This window comes from Salarias fasciatus, chromosome 23, assembly GCF_902148845.1.
Source record: "Salarias fasciatus chromosome 23, fSalaFa1.1, whole genome shotgun sequence".
Classification (NCBI taxonomy): Eukaryota; Metazoa; Chordata; class Actinopteri; order Blenniiformes; family Blenniidae; genus Salarias; species Salarias fasciatus.
In genome coordinates this window covers 18123346-18147671 of record NC_043766.1, presented here as the reverse complement: position 1 = coordinate 18147671, position 24326 = coordinate 18123346, and the positions used below count along the sequence as shown (strand labels likewise).

General features: G+C 39.9%; 2 protein-coding genes across 2 annotated transcripts in view; one reads left to right on the top strand and one right to left on the bottom strand.

Moving 5' to 3' along the window:
- The window catches only part of faf1 (Fas (TNFRSF6) associated factor 1), a 76388-nt gene extending 65954 nt beyond the window's left edge, over positions 1–10434 (bottom strand). The window contains exons 1-2 of the mRNA XM_030082753.1: positions 10113–10434; positions 2639–2707 (exon numbers count right to left, since the gene is read on the bottom strand). Coding sequence (XP_029938613.1) covers positions 2639–2707; positions 10113–10172 — 129 coding nt within the window. The 5' untranslated portion in view covers positions 10173–10434. The remainder of the gene's footprint in view (positions 1–2638; positions 2708–10112) is intronic.
- A 12021-nt stretch (positions 10435–22455) lies between these two features.
- Positions 22456–23515, top strand: cdkn2c (cyclin-dependent kinase inhibitor 2C (p18, inhibits CDK4)). Its single transcript, XM_030083690.1, has 2 exons — positions 22456–22587; positions 23162–23515. The coding sequence occupies exons 1-2, from the start codon at positions 22456–22458 to the stop codon at positions 23513–23515; spliced, it is 486 nt and encodes a 161-aa protein (XP_029939550.1).
- Positions 23516–24326: the final 811 nt, after the last annotated feature.

Here is a 24326-nt window from a genome sequence, read left to right as displayed (position 1 = left end):
AGATATTGCTTCAATATTTCAACGTAATGTTCTTTCCTCACGTCGAGGCTTGAAGTCCCTGCGGTGCTTCTACCCGGATTTTTAGCTGACACGCTGACACCCTTTACGGCCTGAATGATGTCACTGAGGCGATCATTTACATACTTGAAATATGTCCATTTACTTTGCTCCTTACAAATTTCAAATCAAAAAACACACATCATTGATGATGACGGCGGCAACAGCGGTCAAAACCATTTTCCCTGCCGGGCAGCAATACCTGCCGGGCAATGATCATTTCCGTATTTAACACCTGGTGCTAATTGGCTCCTACGCTTCATGATGCTGTGTTTTCCTCTACTAGAGGAATGCAGCGAGATTGAATAAACGATATTTTGTGGGCATTTATAGTGATTCCTAAATAAGTTATATTACTGTGTGCAAGAAGCAGGGTGCAATCTCCACTGGCACATCTGAGGTGCTCTTCAGGGTTTTCAGTGTTTCTGGATGGTGTACAGTGAACATACCCATCTGAACAGGAAACCTTTCAGAATCAAAGATGCAAAATAGCTGATTATAAAACTTTACTATTTCAGAAAAAAGAAAAATTATGTAGTTATTCATTCCTTTGCACATGATTATCTTTTCCTCATTTTTTTAGACATTGCTACATAATGAATGAATGGATGAATGCTACATAAAGTTGTATAGGATGTTGCAAATGAGGATTATGTCCACTTCTGTGGAGCTTTATGAACATTTTCATCATTGGTGAGATTATTGAAACCCAAACTGCTCTCAATGAATAGGAGCGCAGCGCATGTCAGCGGTCCCCACTGCTGCGTGAACGAGTGAATGTGGCTGACTACGTAAAGCACTGTGGGGATGCTCAAGTGGTTAAAAAACACTATATAACTTCAACCTTTTACCGTTGTTTGCTATAGGCAGACACTGAAACATAACACATTAACGATGATTTCTTACGTGACTTTTTTTTTTTTTTTTGGGAGGGGTTGTTTTAGGTAAAGCTTAACAAAACATTCAGTGGGAACATTCAAGGGGAATGACCAACCAAAGAGAACTGAAAAGAACAAATGTAACCAGAGTCAGCTTTGCAGCAAGCTTTTGTTTGAGTGGATAAATGATTTCTCTGGAACTCTAGCTGTACTAAATGGCCACAATGAGCCAACTAAAGCTAGGTGGTACATTCTAGTATACTTTTTTTTTTAGTGCTGGATGAAGACAAATAATTGTCATGATTAAAATCAAATATGACAATCTTATGATAAAACTCAATATCCACGCATCGGACAATTTAGAAAGCATGAATTATTTTCTTTTTTTCATGCTTGTTAAGGTTCTCAAAAACCCTTTCAAAGCTGCTGCACATCTTGTGTCTCATTTCTAATGGATGCAGCATAAAGTCTTTATCTTACATCTGCAGTCTACCAAACACCACACATTGCCTTGTCTAAGAAGCCCCACAAACTGACTTCACTCTTATCAGGACTGAACACCGCTCGAAGTACAGCGGAACAGTAAACTGTGTCTGGTGACTAAAAAATACACGTCTGAATCTAGAAGAGCCTTTTATGTTACGCTCATTTTGTCTGTACTTATTAACTTAGTCACCAACATGTCTTTTTCTGTATTGTTAATTAGTCAATACTTGGCTAGACAAACAAAGACAACTGTTTACAAGAGAATACAACAGAATTTAAAACTATTCTTCAGTCTTAGAAAACAAATGCTCATTCTATTACCAAAAACATTAAATTTTCCTTGATACCAACTTCTAATATTAATGTCTACAGGTCAATGGAATAATTAATGAGATACTTCTTTAAACTCCAGACATTAGTCTCCGATTTGCATGCAATCGGTAGAAGACCAGTTTCTACTCTTTAGCCAAAGTGGCTCTCTTTCTTTTTTTTTTTTGGTTTTTAAATGTGTTGCTGTCGTCCAACCCCAAATACAGCACTACATTTCAGGAAAACTTAAAATGTCCGATATGTTCATAACTTTGTGTTTGACCATTGTCACACGTTTTTATTTACATTTTATGAATTCAGTTGACTTCTGGGAAACTACTGTTTAGTTTGCTATCTCTAATTAAATAGACCATAAACTGAGGTGCAGGCAAAGCAGAGTTGACTATCCAGTGCTCTGTTCTAGAAACTGTTCGAGGGGAAACACTGTTGAAGTATCCCTACATTTCTATTTTTGCCATCCCACCTAGCATACACATGCACCCACAAGCAGCTTTGTTTTTACAAAAACAGGCACTACAGAGGAACTGCAAGTCATCAGGTTTGCAGCTGCAGTGAGACCAGTGCTGTCTGTCCCGATGCCTGCTTTGAACTCTTGCCAGCATCAGCCTAAATATAGACTGATCCTTTGCAACGAGGGGCAAAAACCTGGCATGATATATCTTTTTCACCAAGTCTCTGAAGACAACATTTACTTTGCCATACCTTTGTTTCACTATTCCTCTCATGACCTCAATGCTGTGAAGCAGTGTGCTTGGTAAAAAGCAGCAAATGACTAAAAATGGGATTAGGACATTTCAAAATTACGTACAGAGTGTGTCAGAGTTTTCCTGCCTTCTTGAACTTGTGCTGAAATCTTAAAGTCAAAAACCAGCAGACAGAGAACTTACCACAAGGTCCCAATTATTAGACTCCAAAACAGTGATTGCCTCCGCTATGTTATCAATCCCAGTGCACGCCTGTAAAAGGAAACAACACATTAAGAATTACAAGTGAATAACACTTTGAGTATCCACTGACAGTCGTCAGTGAAACGGTTGTATCTGTAGCTCTAATATTTCAATTCAGAGCAGCCATACATTGGTGGTTACAGTCATCACATGGATGGCACACATATGTCTCATTCTGTGAAGTTGAGTGAAACTAATCATGAAAAACTCTCGTAGAACTGCGTGTGTCATCAAACAGAAGCCCCATTGTGGAAAAAAACTTATCTTTGATACCCAGTTGTTAAGTACACTAAAACCACTTTCTTTCACATCTACGATGTCAAAAGTAATTTAAAGTACCACATAGCCAGTTTCTCTAAGTGCAGTTTTGACCTTGGAGACATTATATATATTGATTGATTTCCTTTATTTTCTTCTTTTTTTTTCCTCTTACATGCAATTTTAAACAAATTCCCCAAATAAAACAAACCTTCAAAGTCAATTTGAAACTTATGGAGAGTACTTGATTTTTATGAAATTCAAACATTTTAAACTGAAAATTGCGTAGATTGATTTTTTTTTAATTAGTATGAGATTTTTTTTTTTTTTTGAATATAAAACAAAAGCAGCCAACAAGCTGAATACCAGATGATACTTTCCTACAAATTAAAACTAGTAGGTCAAACCATACCAAATATGATACTTGGGCTTTTTTGTTAATTTCTTGTACCTGAGTAAAAGAGTATGTAACATTACTGCTTTAGAGCATGCACTGGGGCGGTTCGTAGCCGAGTGTGAAGCGACAGGGATGAGGATCAGAACCTCCAAATCCGAGGCCATGGTCCTCGACCGGAAGAAGGTGGCCTGCCCTCTCCAGGTCGGTGGAGAGACTCCGGCTCAAGTGGAGGAGTTTAAGTATCTCGGGGTTTTGTTCACGAGTGGGGGACGGATGGAGCGTGAGATTGACAGCAGATCGGTGCAGCGTCTGCAGTAATGTGGTCGTATCAGTTCGTTGTGGTGAAGAAGGAGTTGAGCCGAAAGGCGAAGCTCTCAATTACCGACCAATCTACGTTCCCACCCTCACCTATGGTCATGAGCTTTGGGTCATGAGTGAAAGGGCAACATCCTGAATACAAGTGGCTGAAATGAGCTTCCTCCGTCGGGTGGCTGGGCGCTCCCTTAGAGATAGGGTGAGGAGCTCAGTCACCAGGGACGAGCTCGGAGTAGAGTCGCTTCTCCACATTGAGAGGAGCCACCTGAGGTGGCTCGGGCACCTCTTTAGGATGCCTCTGGGATGCTTTCCTGGGGAGGTGTTCCAGGCATGTCCCACTGGGAGGAGACCCTGGGGAAGACCTAGGACACGCTGGAGAGACTGTGTCTCTGGTCTGGCCTGGGAACGCCTCGGGATACTCCCGGAAGAGCTGGAGGAAGAGTCTGGGGACAGGGAAGTCTGGGCATCCCTGGTGAGACTGCTGCGACCCAGTCCCGGATAAGCGGTGGAAGATGGATGGATGGTTGATAAAAACAAGAATAACTTTAATTTATTGATCTCCCAAAAATGTTCTTTCTGGCTTGCAGCGAAGGAAGCTGTTGCTGGTCATCTCGTCAAACCGAAGACAAAAGGCAGGCTTTCCTCTTAACGAGCCACTAGTCATCGCAGGACGAAGGGACATAATCATCCACAACCTCAGAACCACACACAATCTAAAGTTAATAATTAGTTTAAGCTAAGAAGCATGTCTTTGGTGTATAAAATGAACTGAGATCATGTGAATTAGGGCTGGGTACCGTTTAACGGTACCTCAGTGGTACCGACCGAAAAACTTCAGCATATACCAGCACCGAACAAGAGACGTGTGTACGGGTATCAGTTTCGGTTCTTAAAGTGGCTGCGCGGTCAATAAACATGCACGGAAACGATCGTTCAGTTCTTCTCTTTTACTGAGAAAACGCTGCATCGCATCATTGAACATGTTACCACGTCTTGCCAGCTCACGCTCTTTCTAACAACATGCAGAGAGAGCCTCAGAGAGAGCCTGCAGCGCTGCAGCGCCCCTCTTCCTCTGTGGCATCTGTGTAAAATAAGGTTGAACATGCAAACAGCACACCTAGTGGCATGAAGTGCAAATGCAGTTATGGCGTCGTCTGTGCGCCGTGAAGGCAGGTACCCAAAAAAGTACCGTTCAGGAACCGGTACCGTACGTGAGGTATCGAAAAAATATCTAATGGTACCCAGCCCTAATGACAATACTGTCGGGGCGACAGTAGCTCAGTTGGTAGAGTAGGTCGTCTTATAACCGGAAGGTTGGCGGTTCGATCCCCGGTCCCGCAGGCGTAAAACTGTCGTTGTGTCCTTGGGCAAGGCACTTCACCCACGTTGCCTAGTATGAAAGTTGTGAGAGTGAATGGTTGGTGGTGGTTGGAGGGGCCAATGGCATAGATTGGCAGCCTCGCTTCCGTCAGTCTGCCCCAGGGCAGCTGTGGCTACAGTAGTAGCTTACCACCACCCAGTATGGAGTGAATGAATAATGCAATGTAAAGTGTCTTTGAGTGTCCTGAAAAGCGTTATATAAAACCAATTCATTATTATAAATGTAGTAAATGCCTGTGGGCAAAGTGACAACCTGCAAAGGTTGTGTTACAAGTGTGAGGTGACAGACCAAGTCACCTCATCAATAGTGAATAGCAGTATTTCGAACATAATGGAAATGTTTGTCATCTTGATGTACAACAGGATGTGAACAAATCCAATTTCTACTTCGTTTTAATTTTTCCCCTTTTCACCAAGTGATTGTTCATATAAGATCTTGAGACATTTTGACTTTATAGATTAAATATGATGCGAATATGATTTTGTTTTGTTTTAATCACAATAAGAACAGCCTTGATTCTAAACAGCATCCACTTGAAAAATGTGTTATGGGATATTATTTTGGCTAGGGATGTGCGATACCACTTTTTTCAGACCGATACCAAGTACGAGTACTTCATCTTCAGTACTCACCGATACCGATACTTGCATACCGATACTTTATATACATAAAATGTAAAATAATGCAATGAGATTATTTTTGAAAATGAATTTTATTTCCAATAAAAAGGCAGCCCAGCCACAACGTTTAAGTCCAAAATAATAGTCTGAAAAATAAAACAAGCAACTCTGAGTTTGCACTTATTTAAATGAAATTAAGTGCAAGATAAAACAATTTCTCTGAGTTTTACACTTTACATAAACTAAGGTTTTTAAATGTACTAATTTTAATGATTTTTTTATGAACTAAAGTCAAAGACAGAAAAACCCCTGAGTTTAAAGAGTTGCTCGTGTTATTTGTGCTGCTCTCGGATCTCTGCTCTTCAGTTTCTCGGTCTTCTGCAGAGTTTGCCGTCGAGTTGCTGCCGGAGTTTTCTTTTTTTCCAGCACAACAGCGTCAGACTCTCGTCCACAAGCTTCGCCCTGAGACGTTTAAACAAATTACTAGTGGTAAATGAACAACATCGCGCACCTCCTTTAGCAATTTTAGCATTGCAGAGTTAGCATTCTGCAAAGCTCGGCTCGTTTTCACTTGTATAAAAGAATTTCCACACCGGCGGAGTTTTGGTGAGACGAGCAGCCGTTCTGAATTCATCCTGTTGTCTCTGCTCTGGATGAGACTCATGGAGAAGTCAGCCCGCTGCAGTGTAGCCCTGCGCCTGTCAGCGACTCCAGAGAGGAGCTTCTTCCTCTTTCATGTTTGTCGGCAGCTTGCATCCCATTCGGTTGCACTACCGCCAACTGCTGGTGAGGAGGGCTTACTACGCGTGGGGTTTTCTTGCCGTGAGTATCGGCGGCTGGCATCGGTAGCCTTCACGAGTACCCGATACCTTGAAATAAGGCCAGTATCGGCCCGATACCGATACCTGGTATCGGTACTCGCACATCCCTAATTTTGGCTGAAAGTTTTGTTATTGAGTGATTACAAAAAAATATCTGCTGAATTACTAAGAAGAAATACAAACTGATCAGTTCATGCTATCCAATGCAAAGATGGTACTTTAGGAAATCTGGTTGTTTACTGACGTTATGCTACCAATATCAAACTAACTAGCAGTAGCAGTTGTAAACAACTTGGATATACTTGAGTATTGTGACATGCATGGTGATTGGGGGTGAAAGAAAGCTAAATCTCAAAAATACTGTAATGACCTTTAATAAGAGCATGGATGCTAAGAGTTAGCATCTACAGTTAAATTGCAGAACTCACCCATGAGCAGCAGAAAATGAGACATGACACTTGTTATATCACCAGTTTGTTAAAAGGCGTACAGCCCTAAAATAATAAATTGGTAATAATAATCAATACAATCAATTTCAGGTGAATTGCCAGTGCTTTTTGGGGGGCTGAATTGTTTGTTTTGAGTGCCTTAATGAGCCATCAGTCTGACCATTAAACAGTGCACAACAGTGTTCCTGAAAAACAAAGCAATTTAGCAGCTAGCAAACAATTATGTCAACTGGGAGCAAATTATCACCTTCAAAAAAGCTGTTATTTTTACATTTTTCTGATGTAAACAGCTGATATTTGTGTCCTTTAAATCTCCATTTTCTATTGTTGAACCCATCCACCAAAACAATTTCCTTGTCTGGTGTAAATGTACTTGTCAATAAAACCAGTTTTTGACTTGGATATTGCACATGAGTATCAGTTATGCACTTCTAAACAAAATGTTAACACCAGGTAAAAACACCCTACAGTCTAACTCTAACAGAGTGCAAGATTGCAAGAAGGGCTTTAAGGTGCAGGACAAAAAACTGAAACTGAGGAAATGAATAATTGAAAGTTGCATTTGAACTCAAATAGGCTGTTCCATCAACTGAGCAGACTAGCAAATTATTTTAAGACCACAGTTTTAAAAACCACAATCTTGTGCACCGATCTGGCTTATATGTCATGACCTCCTGCTGGAAAAGCCAAGAGGTTAGAGAAGTGGCCTTGGGATGAAAGTTCAAATCATACACGTCAAAAACTACTCTGTTGCTTCCCTGTGCATGTATAGCATAAAGCTTCAATATGGAGAGTGAGACAATAAATCAAGGGAAAACAAGAAACCCTCTTATCAATACAAAGACTACTTTCATATTCTTAATTACTTAAAAATACCCCCAAGCTTATGGGGCAAAAAAAGTTTAGTGGAACACCAAAAAAAAAAAAACCTGACGTGTTGACCATGAAGACATAGGCTGATCCTAAAACACAAAACAGTGTATTCGTCGATGTTGTCTGTAGTCCACAATACTGAAAAGCCCATGTGTCCTCCCACACTACAAACTTCAAAGATGGAATAAAAATTTTGTGAGAAAAATAGTGGAGGACACCATCATAATCTGGGGTGCCCATTCCCTCAATGGTTCTTGAGGTTGTGCAAGGCCTTACAACCCTGCTTCATTTTGTGGAGATGTTGCAGCAGGCATCACTCTCCTTTGAGAACCTAGTCTGTGCTGCAATAACTTGGCCATTCAACAGAACCAAGCTGTATAGTTCAGTAGTGTCAAACTCAGACTCTGGGGGGCTGCAGCCCTGTATGATTCCCACGTCTCCCTGCTTCAACACACCTGACTCTCATGAAGGTGTAATCACCAGCAGAAAGCCTGATGACAAGCCACTCAATTGCAATCACATGTGTTGAAGCAGGGAGACATGGAAAACAAGCAGACTTGCAGCACTCCAGGATCCAGGCTTGACACCCCTGCTATAGTTAATCCTCTCGTGATGAAGTACTTGTTACAGGAGAATAACATCCCTCTTTTGGACCATCCTCTCCTTGATCAAAATCCCACTGAAAACACGTATGAGTTTATGAGGAGTTTTTAAAAATGAATATCAGTTGTAACCTGAGGATGGAGTTCTTGAAGCAGCAATTCCATTAAGTACCTGGAAAAACTCTGATCAAATATGCCCAAACATTTTTTAGTCTATCGACAAAAACAGAAGAGCCACTGACTATTGAGTTCGATGTTGACATTTGTAGTTCTGTTTTTACACATGAGGGCATAAACTTTGATCAGGGGAAGAACAGACTGATAATTTTAATAGTTTTTTTTTTCCAGACTCTTTTTTCTGCCTTTTAAAGCTCTGCTACAAATGTAGTTAAAATCTAGTATTAATAGTGCAAAATGTGGAAAAAAGATCAATGGACATGCTCTGTATGGTCAAATACATGCAGATATGGACGTGCACAATACTTCAAGACATTTACATGAACAGATGAAGTTAAGACCAAGAAATGGACCAGGATGTGTGCATAGAGGTTATAAGAATTTAACTTAATGGCAAATGGATGAAATTGTGGTAAGTGTGGAGAAACAGTTACCAGAATTTCTGAGAATGCATTTAAACTGTTATACATTAAAAATGTGTTTATTAAGGTAACCCTTTAAAAACAAACATGGGAACCCCTTCTTGTAAAAAAAGGGCACATGAAAACAGTTAAATAGTGACCAATAAGGCAAATGATTCAATTGACTGCATTGACAGGCTCTTTGCTGGGCTTTATTGAATGCTAGTTGGTTTTTTTAAAAAAAAAAAAGGCTTTTGTGTTGTTTATATAAATCTCAAAAGTGCTCTCCAAATACACTTTGATTGATTGGTGAAGACAGCATTATTGGATTCGGGTTTGTTGAAGCAGGAAGAAAACTAAAACATGTGGGGCAGGGGATCTCCAGGAATAGGATTGGGCACCCCTGGTTTCAGTTTTGAACTGTGTGGAGTCCAATGTCGCAACTCCTTCGAGAAGCTGGTCCCAAAACGATGTTTAAAAACAGTGCAGAGAAGAGACGTAACGTGACCACATGAAAGAAAGATGGAGATCAAAAAAGCTTCCCTGTACCTCTTTGATATTAATACATTTAAAGTTGACCTGTGTTAATGCATCTGTTTTTGTTATTTGTTCTTGATTTTTTGTTTTACATCACAGAAAACATGCTATCACGCTAAGGCCACAGATTATCCAGTGGGAAAATGTCCTAGTGCGATATTTCATCTCATAAAATACCGAAACGAGGCTATTTGACCCGAACAGAAAGGTAAAAACAAATATTTCAAAGAACAGTATGTGTACAAGTCGTCGAGAGCGCTGTGGCTCTGGTGGCAGCTAGCCCGTCCATAGCGTCGATAACTGACGGAAAAACAAGCTACAACCAATAAGAAAAAGCACACATCACCCCCTGTTTGTGTCTGCAGCTGTATGAACGCATTATCTAATTACCTGAAAGCTGGTAAGTATGTCCTTAATGGGTTAGCAGTCAGACTGTTAGCTCGATGTGCTAACTTCAGAAAGCTCAGCTCAACTCTGTTGTTTGGGAGCCCGTGTTGCTGACAATAACCCGGGACATTTCGATGATGACAGGCGGAATACTTCCTACTGAAAGTAACACTGGGAACATGAGAGAGAGACAAACCTGAAAGTCAGCCAGAATCATCTCACGGTTCATGTTGCTCTCGCCGCTTTCGGAGGCCATGGCAATGACTGGCTAAAAGCGATTCTTCTTCCACCACTCGTCGCTTCTCTCGCCACACAGAAAGGACACTGAGTTTTAACGCTACCTTTGTATCGGACGTCGCGACGAGTGACAACTTGGCAGAATTGGTACTATCTGATTTTGTCGGGACTTTGCGGCGTCAGGTGGACAATCGTGAGTAAAGTAACGTCACAGCGCGCGGCTCTCACACCATCATTGTGAGCCAGTTCACTGCTGCACGGGTGACGTTAAGCGGCAGCGAGTGTCGTAAAGACGAAGGAGCTGCGCTTCTTCCTCCTTTCATTTTAACGACCGGCCGCAAAACAGCGTTGATGCTCATTGGCGCCACCTGCTGCATGGGCATATGAAACGCCTCTCTGTAAAATTACATTTTGTTATCAAATAAATTTTAGCTGGGGAGAAACACAAAACCAAATCTACAAACAACTCCCAACAGAATATTTGTAACAAACTAGGGTGTCTACACTTCATATTTTTTCCGGGATGATCCACTTTGCCCGTCCTATTCGAGTGGAGGGAGTTATAAGTCCATGTATGTGTGTTATATATACATTTCCATTGCTTCCTAAGGGACTACTTCGGCTTTTTGTTCATTTCGCACTCTCCGGTAGTGTGCTGCTGTGTCGAAGGAGGCGACTGCGCTCACAAACCAGAGGCAGACAAGGGCGTCGGATTAGCACTGCGTCTAATGCAAACGCAACCAAAACCCAGGTACTGCTTTTGAGAGGAACTGAAGAAATGAATCCAGATTGAGCACCCCGGTCGCGACAGACATGAAGCGAAGTGCTTGATACGCAAAACGGGATATATGTGTCGATGTCTAATGAGAGTACCCAGCTCCCGTGGACACATATAAAAAAAGCCCTGCGATGTTGTAAATGCTGCTAAAGGTGAATTTGTACAGAGTGAACTATAACAGCTTCATGTTTATAGACTGCACTGCTTCGCTAAAACGGCATTTCATTGATATTTAATTTCACGGGTGTTTGTTTTATTAGTTGTTGAAGATGCTATTTAAAGCGCAATAAGGCATATCGAGTATTTTCTTAACTCCATTTATCCAAAAACCTTTCCACATAACCTGGGTACATTCAGTCTTAACCAGAAAATGAGACACATTTCAGTAAAGTGCCATTTCAGCCGAGCTTCCTGATACAAAATACAGCGGAGTGTCCAGACAAACTCCACTGTTCACGGTTGGTATTTTGTCCTCGAATTTTATTGCATCCAAACATCGACACGAGTGACTTTGTGGGTGTTTGAGTCTGCTGAAGGATGTAAAAGCACGTCAGTGTTTTCCTGCACGAGCTGCACCATTTCTGCATTTACTGCTAATGCCACTTCACAAAGAGACTTCTGGCTGTCAATGCAGCATCCCTGATGCTGACCTGCAACTACTGAGACAATGGGAGATGCCGAGATGTCCCTGTCCTGTCGGAGACGAGGCTCAACACAAACACGCCTGCCCCTGGCTCTTTAAGCTCGATGGGCGGCCACAGAGATCACCAGCTCTCACAAAGGAGAAGATCCTGCATCAGTACCAAAGGGGGGCACACGGACTGAGTGGTGGGTTATCTATCATTGCACTGAGGCCGCGAGACATTTCATATGGTGAACTGTTGTCCTTAATGTCCGCTACAGGAATTCACAGCGACATTCATGCTGGCTGTTTTTTTTTTTTTTTTTATCCTTCAGCACGCCGTAGCCAGCGACGCTCAGCGGGGGCTGCAAGGCAGCGTCAGCTCGCCTCAAAACAAACACCCTGCAGCCCCTGCTGTTTGGTGGCGGGGGGCGTGGGTGGGACGTCAGCCAAGTGGATGTGCAGGACATGATCCTTATGTTCTAGCAGCACGTTAACGTCTCCGTTCGCCGTGTAAACTCTGTGGACAAAGTGTTCACCAACAGGCGCCACCCACACTGCGATGCCTCTGCCCTCCACTCTCCCTCCGCCCGGATCCAACTCACTGCCCAGCAGTAGTCATGTCTCAGACCACCCATCTCCTTTATGAATAAAGACATATAGCTTGTATCCTGTATGATGCCTTGCACAACAAGCCTTACATATGAGGGCAAACCTAGACAGAGGTAAGCAAGACGTGGTCATGTTTCCTGGAATGTCACATGATCAAGTCCAGCTGACCAAGAGGAATGAAATGAGAATATGTATAGACATGGAGAGTGGTGTAATGTATTGGTATTTATTTATTTTTTTAAATAAAACTTACTAAAATAACATCGAGCAGCATCCTCTCTCATTTAGTACCTCAGCTCTAAACATGACTGTCAGTGGTCAACCTTCATCTGAGCACATGTAATTCAGTCTCTGTTGAGTCCCAGTATGTCTTGAACATTTGTACAGCAGTATCATCATATGTGGTCAAATTAGTTTGGCCAGTCAACATAAAATATACACTGTAATAAATTTTAACTCTGATGAAAAAAGTTATTTTCATCCAAAAAGTAGAAAGACAGACAGACAGACAGGGAGGGAGAGAGAGAGAGAGAGAGAGAAAGAGAGAGAGAGAGAGATTTCCACAAATCAATTAAAAACAACAATAGACTGAAAAGGGCATCCTCAGTATTTAGATATTGATCTGCACATATCACTGCCCAAAGTTCAGATGCAGGAACACAGTAATAGACTTTGTGGCTGTGTGTGGCTTGATGGTGCTGTGTCCACACCCCAGCTCTGCTTTGAAATTATAGTCTGTATGTATTCAGGGAGGCTGCTATAACAGGAAACCACTTGGACTTGGAGGGATGCACATCATTTGTTCTGGACAACACCAGGAACTGTGGATAATGTGAACACCTCAAGGGCTATCATCACCCTGCACTGATTAGTTGGCAGTAGTAAGAAAACTCTACATTGGCACTGGGGATTCAGGACCATTTCAACTCAAATGGCCCAAATAATCTGTGGAAAACACAAAGTTCATCACTGACTTCAAAAGAAGTAATGACATAAGGAACATTGTAGTGGCTATTTGTCTTCAATAAAATAAATAAAAATTTAACTTAAACTTAAAATTGCCACTGATGCACCATGGGTTGTGGTTTACGCAAGCAAAATAATCAATGTCCACAAAGTCGGTGAGTTTTATCTTGGGACAAATTGGAGTCTTCATTTCCTGCTGCCCCTCTTGCTCTGGTTAAAAAAAAACAAAAAACATTGGCCCACCAGATGACCAGGTGCATGCTGGTCCTATGCCTGCAACTTCCCTAAATAAGCTCCAGGGGCCCATGCTAATAATTAAATCTACAAAAATAAGCCCAACAGAAAATAATGTGTCATTTACTCCAAAACAAAAATGCAAAATAAACACATAATAAATCTAAACAAAATAAATGCTATATGCAATAATACAGACAAAAACAAATTAAGAAATATTCAGAAAATATACAAAGACTAATAAATAGCTCCAACAAACATATTTACATGTCTCTGGCCGATCATGGCTCAAAGGCCTCTAGAATCGTGCCTGTGCCTATAGTGACTTCACTTCAATTCCCCAATCATTGCATTCACTCCAGAAGAAGGCCATCAGTCTCACTGTGGACTCGCACCATGCAAGCATACAAGCAGAAATGGTCCTCATCTGGCGCCATCTCTGCTGGGGCCCAGCCTGATGCATAAGCCTTGTGTTCTTTTGCTTCTACTTTGCACTGCTGCACATCCCACTTTGTTATGTTGCAGGACACTGTACATTCTTATGAATGATCAAGGTTGTTTGAATTTGTTCTTAATCTTAGTTATTTAATTTTATTTACATGCTTTATCTTTCACAGATTCATCTGTTAAATTGGTTGTTTCTGATCATGTTTCTGCATAGTGTTCATTATTTTGGATAAAACAGATCAGCAGTTAATAAACAGGAAACAGAAGTAAATTTTATTACAAAAAGGAAAACCAAGAAAGTACATGTCTTTTTTTTCTTTTAGTTGCAAGGTCATCTCATGGAATGCAACGGAGAGTCACACTTTGCCCTTAGACCAAATGTTTAGTAATCCTGTTGTGAATATAAAATATTTATCTTTTAGATACTTCAATAAAACTCTTCTCACCTGTACCTGATTCTTCCAAGTCACCTTTAGGCCTTTTTGGCAACATTCCCCTTCCGTATAACACTCAATATTTTTCAGCACTTGTCTTTTATTTAATAATGTATTTTTTGTGTATATGAAGTAGGCAAGTTCACCATGAATTCATCAATGCTCTGTCTTCTTTTATGTTAAACAAAGTACTATTTAGCCCTAATCTTAACCTAATTACACCATTAAATTACATATTCTTTCCTATTTTCTTAAACCCTTTTTCACTTTAACAGGGTTTTTAGTTAAATGATAATCACTGTTTTTGATTCATTCTTCTAAATGACCTACTGGTGTCTGTGTAGTTATTCATCTAAGTACCTACAAAAGCAAGAATGAAACAGATATGATGTTAACATTTATGTATGGCTGCTGTATACTGAAGAAAATCAAATATAACTTTGTTGAAAGATCTTCCCAAGCTTCTTCTGCAGAACATGCAACTACTTTTTGTGGTTTAACCTCATGAAAAAAATTATAAAACTAAAAGCAATGTAAATACAGTTTTATTTTGTACTATTTTTGTCATGATATAGCCACTGAAATGTCAACAGTCTCTTTTAAAAGTTTTCACATTACAGCAATTGGTTAGTATTTTGGGGTACTTGTACATTTCTGAATATTTTATCAAACAAATAGTTTTGATTAGTCACACTAAAGTACAACTTACTGGATGTCTGCATTACATGCTTCACCACTATTAAAATAATAAATTGATCATGAGTGCCCACTATTTGAATTAATATTTAAGTATTTAGCGCCCCCCCCCCCCCCCCCCCCCCCTTTTCTTAACAAGAGGTCATTTTACATATCTACTGCAGGGTTAGTTAAGTGTACGTCATTTTCTAATGACAGTACATTTACTTATATTAGAGATTGATTTAAGCAATATTCTTGAACATTCTTGCCACAACTGGCAAATATGATACTGAAAACATATATTGGCCAGGCAAATGACCATTTATGTAAATTATTTTGTTGTATGTTGTGATATATGTTATATAAGTAAAGAAAGATAAACTGCATTATCCCCCTAAACTATTATTAAATACCTGTAGCAATGTAGCCAAAAATAGTTTTAGAATTTTGGACAATAATTATACAAACACCCAGGACCTCAAGTGGGAGCTGAACATCATCAAAAAAGCCCAGCAGAGGATGTATTTCCTGTGGCAGCTGAAGAAGTTCAGTATGCCAGTAAAGATGATGGTGCGCTTCTACTCCACTATCATTATGTCCAACCTCACCTCATCCATCTCCGTCTGGTACGCTGCAGCCACGGCCAGAGACAATCCGTTCTGTGGAAAAGGTCATAGGCGGCCGTCTGCCTTCCCTCCATGACCTGTACACCTCTGGGACCCTGAGGCATGCAGGAAAGATGGTGCCTTCCTTCTGTTTCTATTTTATACTTGTGCCTTTTAAATCTGTTCCTTCTTTTTTCTATGTTTGCACCACCCCCAAAACAAATTCCTCATATAGGCTACTATACTTGGCAATAAACCTGTTTGTGTTTCTGGTTCTGAAGTCAAGAGATGTGCCTATAATGTGGGTAAATGTCGTTTATGACCAGCTTTGTCCTACAACATTTTTTTTCTTTCATGTTTTCCTCCTTACATCAACCAGAATTTTTCCAAACCAAATAATGACACATAGCTTGAAATCTGCATGATCTTGATTTGTAGTGGTGACCTAAATACAAGATAGCCTCTCTTAATAATATTGTTACATTTGAAAAAGAAAATCGTGCCGACCCAATGCAGTTTTAGGAAGCAATTTATTTTATTCACTAAGACGAATATAATGTATACGCGTACAATTCATCAGTGGGCTTTGGACGCATAAACAAATAGCATCTTGGCAGAATTCGCCAGACGTTTCCTAGTGTCCATAGCCTGTTCCTCGCATTGCTGTCCCGCTTTTACCATGTTTTACCAACAACCTGGTGCTGGCTGGTGATCCTCACGGTATGATCACCAAGTCTGGCGTTTTACTTGCACAGCAAGGAGTCACATTCAGCGTGTTTGTCTTGTTTCTGATAGCGCAGTGTAGCTGTGATGCAGAACAGAGTACAATGACCGTACCTCAACATTGAACGCAGCGGGGTCGCTACAGTACTTCCGTAAACACTGCACGTTGCCTGTGACGTCACGTCTTCTTCTGCGCCCCCGGGTCACTTCAGGGTGACAGAGCACTCACACTGCACACTGGTGGTTGTTCAAGTAAACTACAACGTGAAAGCGCAGGCATGAAGAAAAACTTTCAATGACTTTTTTAAAATATATATTACATTTTATTTTCAATGACAACAATACTGTATTTGATTTAGCTCCATAAAAACTACACAGTGGAAACGAGGCTTTTGAAAAGATGAATCAGAAATTAATAAGAACACTATTTTCTTTTGTTGTTGGTGTTAGTAGTAGTAGTAGTAGTTGTAGTAGTAGTCTATTTACTTATTTTAAGGAATTGCGTAGAGACATCTGTTTTCAATTATGTCACCGCTGGGATACATGAGATATTTTAGCAGTTATAAATTGAGATGATTTATTTGTTTGATTTCTTAATCAGTCTGAAACCAAATGATTTATGGTTCAGTCTAATGCCGATTAATTATTCTCACTGCCAATGTCATTTGTAATGTGAAGCTGGCGAGTTATGGAACACTAATTTATTCAGCTTTTATTATTACCACTTCAAGTGTGCTTGCATGCGATAGCATTCTGTGTGGTGCTTTTCTGGTTCATATCTTGATGTTGAGAACTACATATGTATATGACTTCTCTATAGCACAGACAAATTTTGCACAACTAACATTAAATATTCTGCAATACAGAGATTGCCAAATAGACACTAAATTACCCATTGAATCTCTTGGAGGTAGCTGCACATATAGACCAGAAATCCTGTATTTTACATGCCCTCCAGTTAACATAAACATACAGACTCCTCTTTGACCATTCATCCTCTGAAATGTTTTTCTGACCTTTTATGTTTAAACCAATTTGGAATCTTGAAAACAAGATTAACAGCATAAGTTGCTCACACACAGCTCCTGATCCATCACACTGCAGACCTCAGAGGTGAATTGTGACAGACTCATTCCTGGACAGCTGGCTCAAATTGATTGATTGATTGATTGATTGATTGATTGATTGATTGATTGATTGATTGATTGATTGATTGATTGATTGATTGATTGATTGATTGATTTTATTTGTTTCATTCTTTTTAAAAGAAAGAAATGAAAAATTTTCGAATTCGAAAATTCACGGTACACACAAACACACACACACACACACACACACAAAACTATTCACACAGGCAAATCAGAGTCATGAGTTAACCTCGACCATGGGTTTTAACAAACAGGAAACCAGTGTACCCAGAAAATCAGAAGAAACTTATAAACTGTACAGAGAAACACCCCCAAACCTGGAATCACGTCAAGTATCTTCTGCCTCTGATGTGATCAAGCTTCCCACTTTACCACTGTATGTACTCAAAGTGTGTTTTTGTTGGAACTGAAAAAATAAAGAAATAATTGCAGATCTACAAATAATGGTAGGATAGAATAAATAGTATTGGTTCTGATGCTTTTGTAAGATTCGCTATAAGTTAGTCTACAGAGAAATTGTCAACATCGACAAGTCTCTGAGGGGAGATTACTTGGTTTGTTGTTGGCACATCTCTGGAATATTGGATCAACCTCAGGTACAGTACCTTTGGTATTCACACTGGTGCGGGTGCTTACTTTGAAAAAGGGGGAACAAACAGAATGACAAATATAGCACCATACTTCTCCCAGACTCCCACCCTCCCCGGGAGAAATCTTGCCACAATACAAGAAATAAGACTCTGACAAATGGCCATCCTCTAGAACAAGTGTTAAGTAATCTGATTCTGTTCCAGCTGCTGAAAAACAGACTAAGTTTTCAGTCTTTGGGGGCTGTGACCATCCAGTTTGTATGTGTTTTGTGAGTTTAAAAAAAGTCTGACAACCATGTCTCCTGAGATGTCTGGTGCTGTGGGAGTTTGAACACAATTGTCACTGTGCTTGCAAATTGGTATGAAGGTGGTTGTGGGATTCAGTCATGGTTGTGCATTGTCACCATGTAGGAAAGATTATTGCAAAGATCGAGACGAATAAAAACAATATGAAAGGGTTATGGAATACTTCAAACCATGTAATGAATAAAAAATCTTTGTCAATATCTTTTCCTGACTATATGTACAATAATCGTGGTAAAACTGTGGTACTAATATTAGTTCTATAGTAAATGCATTTAGCGATTATTTTGTCAAAATTGGGCCTCAGTTGATAACAAAAATTGCTACAACAGATCACAATGATGCCACATGTTACGTTATAAATAATGTGAATTCTATATTTTTGTCTGTAACTAATGAAAACGAAATAATAAATATAGTTAATAAATGTCAGAATAAAACAACTACCGATTGGAACCTTGACATGACAATAGTCAAAAAGGTAATAAAACAAATTGTTACACCTTTAACTTATATCTGTAATAGGAAATGGCGAATTCCCATATCTTATGAAAATCGCTTAGGTCACTCCAATCTTTAAAAGTGGTGATAGTCATCAGTTCACAAACTATCAACCCATTTCCATACTTCCACAACTATCAAAAATTTTAGAAAAAATCTTTGTTGCCCAACTAGATAACTTCATTGACAAATACAATCTTAAAGGTATAGTGGACGATGTTCTTAGCCTATGAATTCCGGGATGCAAATCTCAACTATTAGTCCTCCAACATGTCAATCACGCTGTAAGCTTCGGTTTCAGCCAGTACTTACCGATGGCGAGTCTGACATAATGAAACTGTAACTGTTTCGGAAAATAAGCTTTATGAGCGAGGCCGATATTTCTGGGAGTGATCTTGCATCACGACATTAGCTGGAGATCACATATTGCCAGTATATGCCAGAAAATAGCAAAAAATATTTCAATAATAGGGAAATGTAGATATATACTACATCAAAGAACCCTTGTTGTTGTATTGTTCACTAATCCTGCCTTACATGAGTTATTGTTCTGAGATCTGGGGAAATGCCTATGTTAGCCACTTGTCACCTCTTAATAGATTGCAAAAAAAGGCCATAAGGATTGTACACAACGTTGGCTTTAGGGAACATACTAGCACACTGTTTCTAAGATCCCAAATTTCAAAACTTAAAGGTGCATTAAGGAGTTTGCACGTTTCATACGAAACAACGGCCCCTGCAGGCCTTGGGCGTAACTGCAGCTTAGTGAAACGCTCTGCCTGTGGCTTGCATCCATGTACGTGCATGGAAGGAGGAAACTCCTTCCTTCACTTTTTTTCTCTGTAGACAAATGGATTGAACTGGGCTCTGACTGGGCCACTCAAAGACATTCATAGCATTGTTCTTAAGCCACTTCTTTCATATCTTGGCTGTGTGCTTTGGGTTGTTGCCGTGGTGAAATATGAACCGCCTCCCTCGACTGGAGTCCAGAGTGCTCTGGAGCAGGTATTCATCTCAGATGACTCTGTACATTGCTCTCGCAGTTCTTGCCACTGAAAACCACCCCCACAGCATGATGCTCCCACCACCATGCTTCACTACAGGGATGGTAGTGATGAGCAAGGTCCTGGTTCCTTCCACACTTGATGCCTGGTATTCACGCCAAGGAATTCAATCCTTGTCTCATTAGACCAGAGTACTTTGTTTCTTGTTGTCTGAGCGTCCTTCAGGTACATTTACGCAAACTCCAAGTGGGCTGCCGTGTGCCTTTTATCTTTATCTATATTTATTTAATTATTTATTCATTTTAACATTTTACACATTTCCATTATGAGATGCTGTGCATTACAAGAAAAAAAGATTCAACGTGGGAAAAAATTCAAATTATCGGAACCTGCCAGAAGCAATAACAATTTATAAAGTATAAAAGTGAACTAGGGGAATTGTGCACTTTATGCAAATTGTTTATTTTAAGTTTTTTCATAATGAAAGTGTTTGTTAACCTAAATTTCTAATAAGGTGAATAAAATCAAGTTTGATGAAGACAATATTTTTGCTTGTAAATAGCTAAATATAGCTGCATGGAACCACTCCAACCCTATCCATCCATGTTCAATACAGTTTAATCCTGGACAGGGTTTCCAGAACAGATCGCAGAAATTACCACTGATGAAGAGACTATACTGCTAATGGAGAATTTATTTTTGGTGTAGCGATTACGTGCAGAATTAGTCACATATCAGGATAAATCCTGTCTGATCGCACTAGTGTTTTTATCTGTTTTCACTACTGTTTATGATTTTACAAGAAGTGGTAATTCAGTTGCACTGTTGAAATTTACCACTAGTGATATCGTCACATACAGTGTTTTGCACCTATACTCGTAATGTCTTGTCACTTTTGATCTAAAAAAGATTTTCAATATTTATTTTCTGACACCTTTAACTCTTTTTTGGACATTAATGTCAGGGTTAATTAAAAGTCAAACGGCTTAGTGTTTCTGCCTTCTTCTTGTGAACTTGACAGCTGAATTGACATTTTGGTTGTTACAAAATTCTGTCAGAAGAGGGCGCTGTAGGATAAAAGCTTAAAAGCTTTAAACCAACAGATCTGTCCAAGTCGCTCGCGGAAGTGTGTGTGTGTGTGTGTGTGTGTGTGTGTGTGTGTGTGTGTGTGTGTGTGTGTGTGTGTGTGTGTGTGTGTGTGTGTGTGTGTGTGTGTGTTCTTGTATTTCTATCCTTGTCGGGGCCAAATGTCCCCACAAGGATAGCAAAACGTGGAACGACGTGCCTTGTGGGGACCTTTTTCCGGTCCTAAGTAGGAGAAACAGTGTTTTCTTGACCATGTTGATGTTACTGAAAAAAGTAAAAGTGCAAAAACATTTCTTTAGGGTTAGGCTTTGTTGTGGTGTGGGTTAGGGTTAGGGTAAGGGTCAGGGTTAGGGGCTAGACATGAATGGGAGTCAATGGACGGTCCCCACAAGGATAGAAATACAAGACTGTGTGTGTGTGTGTGTGTGTGTGTGTGTGTGTGTGTGTGTGTGTGTGTGTGTGTGTGTGTGTGTGTGTGTGTGTGTGTGTGTGTGTGTCTGTGTGTGTGTGTGTGTGCTGGCTTGATGATGATTGGGGGTTTATTTCAAAGCGCGGATCTCAGTCGTCCCATAATGTTCACCTGAAGCATTTCTAGGAAACCGACCGTTAAGTGTGACCTCACAGTCACAGGCTGCGCATGAATCTCCCGCTTCTTTTTTTTTTTTTTTTTTTTTTTTTTTTTTTTTGATGTCGCTGTTCTTGCCTGGATCTCGGGTTTCTTCAGTAAAACACGGCGTCTCTCGACTCGCCCAGAAGACTTGTATTGTGGTTTTAATCTTTTATTTTTTATTTTATTTATTTTTTTATTACGTAAGTGATTTCCTGGTTCTATTTTTTTCTCTTTGTTTTAGAGTTTCAGGTCTAAGCTAATTTTGGGAGAGACAAAACATAAGTATTAGTCCCACCAGTATCTTCTGCTCAATTTATAGAAAATGGAATGTTTTAGTAAAAGACGGATTAATGAAATTTGTTGTTATTTATGCACCCTTATATTGATTGTTCAGCGAATTAGCCAGAGAGGCTATTCTACACAAATACCTGTTATATTAATGACTTCTTTCATTGAAATCGGCTTCTTTCCCTGTTTTCCCTAAGTTGATGAACCTGTAGTTTTTAGGGAAAGAAATCCTCTAGAGGACATAGTTGCATCCCCACACAATTAATTTTAAATTTAATTTTAAAAAAGTTACAAGGCCACAGATTCCTAATTACTAATGTTCCTGTCAGAAAAACTGTAAAATGCATTCAGTATTTGAGTGATAGATCTGCATGCTCACAGGAGTCACATATTTTCTGTCTAATATTGAATCTAAATTGTACAGATCGAATTCAAGCAGATTTGCCCACCTCAGAAAGACGTGTTTTTGCTTTGGTCGGTTTATAAATTACCCACCCTGTTGTTGGTAGAAAATGGATGGATGGATAGTTTTGAAAAATCTTTACACATTATCTCAGGAGGCTGTACCGGGCGTGATCCAATAGGTGTTATACAATGCGGTGCAGTCTCATCCACCATTTTAGGTTGGCATAGGGGAAACACTCCAAAAGAGAAAAACTTTTTTTAAACAAGAATGGCAGGTGAATCTTTATCCGACGAGCTCTGCAATGCGTCTGCCCAGGGAAAGCTATCGGAAGTACAGAGATTGCTGCAAAATGGAGCACAAGTCAATGGATATAACAGCTTTAACAGAACTGCACTACAGGTTAGTATATAAAACTTTCCATCTTCCTTACATCAGAGTAAATTCTGTCGAATATTGCATTTGTTCTTCTGATTTCATTCTTTTGAGTTTGAGACGCTTTTCATTTTTAAGAGCGACCCCCTTATTTCTTTGTGACTTTTTTAGGCAGCATGTGGCCATTTAACATGTCAAGTCAACTTTATTTGTTTTACATTTAAAAGCAATCAAGGTTAACCTAAGTGTTTTTTAGTTCAAATAAAAAAACAACACTCAGTCTGTGAGTTGTACAGAGTAAAACAATGCAACATATCATGGTATCATGCGCTCAACTAGAATTAAAAGCAAGAGGTGCCTTGTATGTACAAACTTGTGCAAACTGTTCAGGTCATATCCTATATTTATTAACAAACATTACTTCAGAGGAAATACGTGATGTAGTGTTTATCATTTATTGTATTGTTTTATTAGAATCATCGCATGTTTACAACATGTGAAGAAAAAAGTTCAGAATTTTGACTTTAACTCCATAGGATATCAAATTGTAAATAAAATAACAAGTAGTTTTGACCAGGCGTTAATAAATGTGTGCCTGCAGGTGGCGAAGCTGGGAAGCACTCCTGTAGTTGAAGCTCTGCTCGCGGCCGGTGCGAACCCCAACCTCCAGGATCCGGCCTGCGGCCTCACCGTCTTGCACGACGCCGCAGTCACTGGCTTTCGTTGCACCGTGCGCGCTCTGCTGGACCACGGGGCCGACGCGAACCTCGTGGATGAGTGGGGCAACCTGCCGCTACACCTGGCAGCCAAAGAGGGTCACCTGGAAGTGATCGAGCTCCTGATCCATCACACCGCGGACCCCGGAGCCGTGAACAAGGATGGACTCACCGCCGGGCAGCTGGCTCGAATCGACGGGAGAGAGGACGCTGCCGCGCTGTTAGTGAGCGACGCTTGAGCGCAAATGGCTTGTAGCTCAGAGGATTGCAATAGAGTCAGTCTCTGTTTTTAGTAACATTAAGATTCACAGAAATCATTTTAAGGCATTTCAGTGTTGGAATGCAAGTTAATATGAAAAGCTGAATATAGTGAAAATGTGCCAGACAGTCTTGTCACGAGTGTGTCAGTGTAACTCATTTCTCCATCTGTGAAATAAACTGAAATTTGATTATTTTGAATTGTTCGTTTTGTGGCACCACAGCAATTTCTCGGTGATACTGAATAAACAAACATTTATATGTCCATTTACTGCATGTGTGAAATAAAGCAAATAGATTACAATCTGTTTTTTTTTTCTAATTTTCATTGTATTTCACAACTTTGACGTTTGTTCTTCTAAATAAGCATTCGGTTGTATTTAACTACCTGAGAACTACACCCAAAAGGCCTTTCAGGTGCTGAAAAGAGGTCAGCATTCGGGTGTCTGCCGACAATACAAGCTGTAATACCTCTTTCATGGGCTTACACTGATTGTTTAAGCTTATTGTCAGTTTTACAGACTGTCGCCGATCTAAGTAGTTACTAAAGTATTCATGTAAAACATTTTTCTCAACCTGCAAAGAACAGTAAGTACACTTAGTAAACTATTTCCCAGACATGGGATGATTTTGTTATTACAGAAGCAAAAATAAATTGCAAATGCAACGATATTAGTGCAAAATAAAGACAGTCATTCGCAAATTAAGTAAAATCAACAATGGATTATGTTTAGCACCTTATCAACGTATTTTTTGTTTGTTTGTTTGGGGGTTTTGTTTGTTTTTCTTTTT